The 8,111-nt window shown below is 48.0% G+C and overlaps 2 protein-coding genes across 6 annotated transcripts in view; one reads left to right on the forward strand and one right to left on the reverse strand.

Moving 5' to 3' along the window:
- LOC116844464 (homeobox protein Nkx-2.4-like) overlaps positions 1–8,099 on the forward strand; it is a 35,978-nt gene extending 27,879 nt beyond the window's left edge. For both annotated transcript variants that reach the window (XM_032815979.1, XM_032815980.1), the window contains exon 4: positions 7,607–8,099. In XM_032815979.1, the coding sequence (XP_032671870.1) occupies positions 7,607–7,957 (351 nt within the window). In that variant the 3' untranslated portion in view covers positions 7,958–8,099. The remainder of the gene's footprint in view (positions 1–7,606) is intronic.
- Positions 1–8,111, reverse strand: part of LOC116844468 — a 75,579-nt gene that overhangs the window by 51,248 nt on the left and 16,220 nt on the right. The gene's annotated exons all lie outside the window — the stretch shown is intronic.

The following is an 8,111-nucleotide window of genomic DNA, read 5'->3' on the forward strand; positions in this document are numbered from 1 at the left end:
AGAGAGAGAGAGAGAGAGAGAGAGAGAGAGAGAGAGAGAGAGAGAGAGAGAGAGAGAGAGAGAAAGTAATGTCGAGATATTTCGGCGCGCAAATTGTGTTCCACGGGCGAGTTCACTTGTACGAATTGTACGACCGAATGCAAGGAGGATTTTCTCGGAGTCGCGAATCGATACACATATTAACGGGCGAAAATCGTCGACGACAGCCCAGTGCGGACTAGCACGTGCTTGAACGCGACCGTGACGTCGCAGGCATTTTTGAATAATAAGAGAGCCGATCGCCGAGATAGCGCGGCCGCGACTTCGAAACGTGCCGTGTCTCTCGGATCTGCTCGTGTGTGCTCGAATACCGATTGTTCTCCCCCTCTCTCCCTAGCGAGGAATATTATTAGAAAGAGACACCGGGCCCGCGATCGCGGCGATACACGCGGATTCCTTCGAATACATTAGGACGTGGCGTGCATGCGCCGTCACGAAGGCCAGAGGCGCGCATGGACGACGAAACGCGCGATTCGCACACGGGAAGGAAGGATCTCACTGGCGCGGCTAATCGTGCTCTGCTGTAAAAATGCATTTATCGCTGTAACCAACAATCTGCTGCTGCAACTGACACTTTTACTACTATAGATTCTACTGATAAAATACAAGATGTTTGTCGCAAGACACGACAATGCACGTGTGCAGGTAGAGCACATCAAACTGAGCAAAAGGACCTCCACCACTTTTTCAACAATTACATAAAGTTACGAGATATTAATAGAAGAAGTTCAGTGAATATCAATACCCGCGATGTTGCGGGGCGAGCTTCTGTAGTTGCATATTGTGCGTGTTGTATCTTGCGTTAGACAGAGTCCTGTACATGTCTATAGACTATATTTTTGAGTGTCCATACACGGGAAAAAAAATTTGCTGCAGCAGCAAACTAATTTGCTATATATGGACAGTTAAACATAATTCGCTGTGTTAGCTACTTTTTCTTTGCTGCAAGGAATCTATTTCCCTGCTATGATAACAAGAAAATCTGCTCGTACAGCAAGACAAGTGGCTAACGCAGCAAATTTGTTACAGATGGGTAACTAGATATAATTTACTGCTTTAGTTACTTTTTTTGTTGCAGGAGCAGATTTTCTTGTTATCGTAGCAAGGAAATTGGTTCCTGCAGCAAAGAAAAAGTGGCTAATTATTTTTAGTTGTCCATATCTTTTTTTTTGTGTATGTTGCAACGAAATTCAGCTATTTACGCAAATTTCTGCTGCTGCGACTAATCTTGTTCTCCACGCACGACGACGCCACGGTAGATGCGGTCTCGTGACTCGCCAATCGCGTCGATTTTCGCGATATTTCTGATCCCCGTAACTCAGAATCGATAATATAATTTGGATGGAAAACGGACGTCTTTTCTATTCGTCGTTAGAATTCTAGGAAGTGCAGTAAGAAAGGAATTCAACAAGTCAATGAAAGTCAACGCGAGGGGGTATCAGTTGCGAATATACAATTACGTAGGAACTCGAAAGTAGCCCGAGCAGTCCCTTTTTATCTTCTCTTTTATTTACGTCAGAAAGTAATCGTGGACAGAGATCGCGTCGATATATATCGAACGGAGATGCAGACAATTAAATTTGCACAAGAGGCGCCCCGGACGTCGCGGTGTCGCGCGCGTTCGCGCCCGATGATCCACGTTATAAAAGTGAAATTCGTCACTTCGTTATCGCTTTGGGGAGATAATATTCCTCGTGCGATACATCGACAAGTGTCACTCGGTGCAGATCGAGCGCACCGATATAAGCGGATTTTCGTTGCGCACTTTTGCGCGTCGAGAGACGCGGATCGCGGACTATCGAAATTCGATTGAAAATATAGTTTGCCAGGAGCGAGAGAGCGCGCGGGCGAGGCTCAAAACACACCGTCATTCGCTCGGGCGATTTCGCTAAACCGTAGCCGTGCGGTGTTAGAAACCGTTAGGGGCTACGATTCGACGAACTTTGTATGCTTTTATCGATTATCTGTAGAGAGAAAGAGAGAGAGAGAGAGAGGTGCCCGGGAAGCAAAAACGGAACACCAGATCCGATAATATGTCTGCAACTCTAACGCGTCGCACTGTCTGGCAAAACTGCAAAAGATTTTAATATCGAAATGGGAATATCGAGAGATGAATAGATAAATACATTTTGGATGCATTATAGATGTATTTAGAGAGAAAGAAAAAGGGGCAGTTATACCTCCGCAAAAATTTGTCCTTTTCAATTTTAATCAATTGTGTCGCACTATTTGTAAAAACTGCAAAATATTTAACATTGAAACGGGAATACGGAAAAATGAATGAATGAATGCATTTTGAATGCATTATAGATGCATTTAGGAAGGAAAAGGGAGTCGAGCCTTTGCAAAAATAGTCTCATCGTCCACGAGGTATGAAAAATCCTCCGAAGTCTGCACGCGTCGCCGATCGCGAGATATCGACGAGAGAGAAACCGTCTGCTATCGAGATCAGGCCTGTTCAGTAAGCGACAATAAAGACTCGACATGCAGCTCGTAAATAGCTACACATCAATTTCTAATGGCACTGAAAGTAATCAGACGGACCGATCTGCGAGAGAGAGCGAGCGATTTTTCCGCTCGGTAGCCGCCCTATAATTTAGTCGTTAGTTTGTCGTGCTTCCGTGGCCACGTTTGCCTCATGTGTCCTCCCTTCTTTCCATCATTCGACGCCCGCTCGCTCGATCGCGACTCGACCCGTATTGTTGCCCTCCGGAGAGTGGCCGTGATCTAGCCGTTTTATTCGGTTCCCTCGTCGTCGTCGACGCGGAAGGGAAGGCCGTCGTGTCGCGGAAACTCTCTGTGTCCGATGCGATCCCGACACGTCGCGGCTAATTTCACGCTGCATGGCGGAAAAACTCGATCGTTACGCGCCGCGCAAAGCTGAACAAGAAGGAGGGGGAAGTGGAGGTGGAGGACGAGCGCTCGCGAAGACGACATCGACGACGCCGACGCGGCCAACGGTACCGCGACGATCTCGACGGTGTGCGTGCTGGTAGTCTACACCGAGATTTTCTCCCCTTTTTTTCATTTTATTCCATTTCCACCCTTCATGGCGGTAAAAAATTTCAAGTACCGGTGTGAGCGAGCGAACACGAGAGAGAGAAAGAGAGAGGGGAGAACGAAGGAGGGCGAAAGGAGGAAAGTGGAGAAGGAAAGAGAATGCAAACCGAGAGAGAGAGAGAGAGAGGGAGAGGGAAGGGGGAGGGGGAAGAGAAAGGTGAGCGAGAGGAGAACAAGGGGAGAAGAGAAAAGAGAAATCCTACAGGGGAGTACCGAAACGGGCTCTCGAGGGCCGGTCGCCATCTTGCCGTGCAGTACAGTCACGCGCAGCATCTGGACGCGAAACGAGGAGTAATGGGGCTGTGCGAAATATGATAAAATGACATCAGATTTCGGAAATTAATGCGTGAAGTCGGCCGGGACAACAGTTACCAGGGAGCAATCGGTTTATTGTTAATTTACGGCACAACTCTTTCTCTCTCTCGGTCGCCGATGTACGCGTGCATGATATTGATTTAATCTCAGTCTCGATGAGCGTAGTCGCTGACCTTCGACCTTGCCGCTGTTATCGCGCGAGAGAAACTAGTGAACAATCGATAGATTAACGATTGCGATAATCCTGCCGCTGCAGCGGCGAACATGCTGTTTGATTTGCACAACTTTATCATCGTTCTGAATCAATTTTCAACGCACGAGAAGGAAACTAAAGTTTTCAAAGAGATCGAGGGAACTAAAGAAAGTTTTTTTCGAGAATATCTGACAGAAAATATTTCCCGCATCGATAAATAAGAATAAACAAATTAAAGTGTGAACATGCTCAACATACCGTCGGCCGTCAAAATTCGCCGGAGTTTAAGGAGAGAAAGACAACTCTGTTGTCTTGGATCGGATGTTGGAGATCGCGGTGAGCAGACTACCTTACTAAGGGCCAGTTCCACAACCTCTAGTTAACTTAACTGACCGGTTATTCCATTGGACTTGACCAATCGCATTTAGCGTTAAGAAGAGTTAATCAGAATTAGCCAATCACTGTTGAGACTTAACCGGTAGTTCAAGTTAAACGGAGGTTGTGGAACTGGGCCTAAGGGCACGCATTTTCTGTAAACAGAGAAGGAGAAAGCCAAAAATTACATTCGCACGGATAGCGTCGAAAAACTCTCTACACGAAGAGAATTTCATAGTGAAATTTATTATACAAAAAATGGAAAAAAATGCTGTTGTTTCAGTAGAGATTGCTAACATCGCCGTAATTGGAGTAAATCTTCTTGATTCAACAGCACAATGCCATTGAAACCAATATATCATATATTGTTTCGATGACTCAAGTATTAGTTTCACTGGCTGTTGAAACTAAAGTTTGCCAAATTGAATATAGAAAACGAGATTATCTAATGTCAGAGGAGTGATCATTTTAACAAAATAAAGCGAACATCGCGACTCGGCAGTTTTCCTTCTCTTCCTTAGACGTCTAACGACGACTCTGTACTCTCCTCTGAATATTCCAACTTCTTACGAGAGTTCATTCAGCGGAACGATAAATCTTGAGTTGATATTACTATTTTCATTTGTTCCATGTGCGCGCCGGTGTAAATCAGGTATAAACCGGCGTGCGTCGCGTGACGGGCCGAATCGGGCCCGGCCTTCTCGCGAAGGCGTACTATGCGAATCCCGGCATACAGGCATTTTGGCCGGAAATCGTTTAACGCGCGTTAAAGTGGCTAAAGTGGCGTGACGCGTGACGCGCGCACGGACCGTCATGCGTTTAGCGTAATCGTCACTTTGTCAGCTTGAAGTGCACGGCATGCCCTGCACTTATGCTCTCGCAAACGGCAACGCGCACGTAAGTTCGTACCGGCCACTCGAATCAAATCGGTCGTATACCTCCCCGGGCACTCGACACTGTGCGGATTTGCATAAAGGTATCTATTCGCGCGCGCTCGCGAGAAAAAATTCATTGCCCCGCATAAAGCTTTCCGTCGCGTTCCATTGGTCGGCTTGTATATGCCTCTCTCCCTCCTCTCTCGTTTATTATTTATTTTCTTTTTTTCTCTCTCTCTCTCTCTCTCTCTCACTCTACGCGCGTATTTATCGCGGCAATTTTTCCATCGCGCAAACAAGCGAATGAAAAAAGAGGAAAAATGAAAAAAAAAAAAACAGTTGATATAAATCTCGTTTAGCGAGCTGCATCAATATAGAGGCGATGTAAAGAGTTCTTGCCAGCTAGAATTTCGGGAGCGATGATATGCGAGCGCGCACCGGAAGTGAAAGAAATACAATCCCCGTTATCGATGTCCGGAAAAAGGCAGGACGAAATAATTATATTTCAAGAGGAAAAATGTTTTAAATTTGCGATTCTAATTGCGTAGTGAAATAGAAACAATTACAAACCAACCGATCTGATAAGTACTGCTGTAACATTATTGACGATAACTTCATATATTGTCGTCATCGTTTTTTCCTTAGAACAACAAAAAGACGTCGAAAATTGCTATTATTTGCGGCGAGTGATCGACCGCTTTCTCTCTCGAAGTTTTTTCCGATGACGGCGAGATCGTAATTGAAAATTGTGTAAGCGAACCGACGATTTTTTCAGTTGATTCACGAGTCGTCCACCGGACGATGAAGTGACGTGACAATGGAATAAGGGAAAATCAAAGGAGTCGCGTCGTGCCGCAGTCGGCGACACCGATCTCCGGCTAGAAACCGCGATCGTCGCGCGAGCTGTGCACGACGTTATTTTTCAGCGCGATCGTATTATTAAATCTCCTCCCACCCGGCGAGGAGATCGAAGAGGAATGTCGTGTACCGAATGTTGATACAGCTGAGTGGTCGTCCTGGCAGGTACTCGGCCTGCTTGCTTCGGCTTCTGTTTGGTATGCAGTGGGGTCCGCGGGGTCCACGTTGGCGAACAGAACAGGGCTGTCCTTACGCCCACGGGCCCTGCGCGAGAAGAGAGGACGCGATCTTCTCTTTCTCTAAAGAATCTCCACAATTCTCAATTTCCACGAGCGAGCGTCTGATAATCACGCGCAGGAACGCCGTTTTGGTCTTTTCCATTTTGTTTGATATTTCACACGAGTCTCCCACACGCGTGGGAAAGGCCTCGTCAAGTTGGTCCATGGATCATGTTGGCCGTGCATTTATTATGGAAGAATTGGTCGCAAAATGTTCCTTTCACGACATGAAAGCTTGATCTATAATGTGTTATTTGCTTCCTGTTACTTTTTCTTTATCTCTTTCCGACTCAAGCCTTAAACCTTAAACTAAAAAAAGACAGAAAACAAGAAACAGGAAGCAAAGAACACATTGCAGATCAGGCTGAATACTTTTCAATGTAAAATGTTCATTCAAAGTTCTTCTCAAAATGAGAGTATTTTTTTCATTGAATGTTTTTCTCAAAACGTGAGTGCTTTTCTCATAAATTGTATTCTTTTCAGAAGATTTTTCAAGAGCGCATGGAACAGAAATATCCAAAAGGAACATGTTGCGACTCCGCTGTCAAATAAACGCGTGGCTCACGTGACCTACGTTTAAGCTAACTTGAGACCAGCGTTCTCGATCTCTTTTTCCAAGAATGCTTTCTCCTGCATAAACGATCCGATGAATCGTTTCATAAATAATGTCATTTTTCAGAGAATCTTAATTAAACGAAATCCACTGCGGCAGGAGTGCGTTTCCTCCCTTGGAACATCGACGTCGATGTTCCTATGGACGAGGATGAACTCCTGGACGGGTATCTACTTTTATTCTCACAGATCTCACGTAAACATTTTCTACTCCGTCCGTGAAGCTATATTCGAAGCGTGGCTCACGGTAGCCGGTGCTGTTTATTCGTAACGAGAATCCACCGCGCGCGTTCTACGCGTTCCGTCCGTCCTGGTGAGCGCCGATCGCGGGATATCGCGCGGGTTAAGTGCCTTACCGGGCCTACCGCGCTCCGCGTGTTTGCTCGGAACACAGGAACGCTCGGTCCTTGCCGGCCCACGTATCCTCGCGTTTGTTCTCGCAGCGTCCACCAAGCCGGGAGAGGAGATTGCGCGGTATGTACATGTATGCGTACCGGAGTGCGCACTTAAAATGCGTACACTCGTTCCAAGGAGCTTCGGCAAACAGTGACGTTTCAATATTCCACGAGAGACGATCGGTAGCCACGCGCGCGAGTGTTTACTCATTAAAAAGAAAAGGACAGAGAAAAAAGCCTCGGGGGAAAGGGAGGACCGCGTTTATATTTATATCGTATTATATTGAAAACTCGCGCGATGCGAGTTCTCTCGATGTCTCGCGCGCCGGCAACGACATTGTAATACCGTGAAATTCAGTTTTGCGAGGGAATTTATGAGCGAGACAAGCTCGCTGAAAAACACGTTTCGCCCAGAGTTCGAAGGATGAATTAACGCGGCTGCGGCCTCTCCATTATTATGCAACTCGATCGGTGATTTAACTCGCCGGTGATGAATCGCCGCTCCTCGAGCGGCACATACATATACACGCGCGTGCATGTACACCGACACAAGCGACGATGACGAGAATCGATGATGACGAGCGGCTGGTCTCTCCCTTGTTTCAGAGCGCGAGTTCGCCGCGGCGGGTGGCGGTGCCGGTGCTGGTGAAGGACGGGAAACCGTGTGGCAGCGGCGGCGGCGGCGGCGGAAACGAGGGTAGCCGCGGCGGGCCCAGCGCGGCCTTGGCGAGCCCGGCGCCGCACATGACGGCGGCCTCGAGTCCCCACGGCAGCCATCACGCGGCCACCTCCTCCGTCGTGTCCCATCACTCGGTCGTGGGCGTCAGCCATGTGATGAGCTCGAGCCAGAGCCTGCAGCACTGCTCGTACACGCGGGCCGGCGCACAGCAGGGTATGCAGCAGCAGCAGCAGCCGCAGTGCAGCGCGTACCTGCCGTTGCAGGGTCGAGCTTGGTAGTGCGCGCCATCCGCGGCGGGGGCCGCGGCCTACGCCAATCCCTCCGTCGCAGGCCCATGGGCCCTCGCCGCGGATCCAGCTGCCTGGTACGCCATTCCCGACGACAGTCCTTAGGAGGGACCACAGAGAGAAAGAGAGGAAGACAGAGGGGGGG

Source organism: Odontomachus brunneus, unplaced genomic scaffold (genome assembly GCF_010583005.1).
Source record: "Odontomachus brunneus isolate Ranch 3 - 2012 unplaced genomic scaffold, Obru_v1 Obru_scaffold_041, whole genome shotgun sequence".
NCBI classification, from domain to species: Eukaryota; Metazoa; Arthropoda; class Insecta; order Hymenoptera; family Formicidae; genus Odontomachus; species Odontomachus brunneus.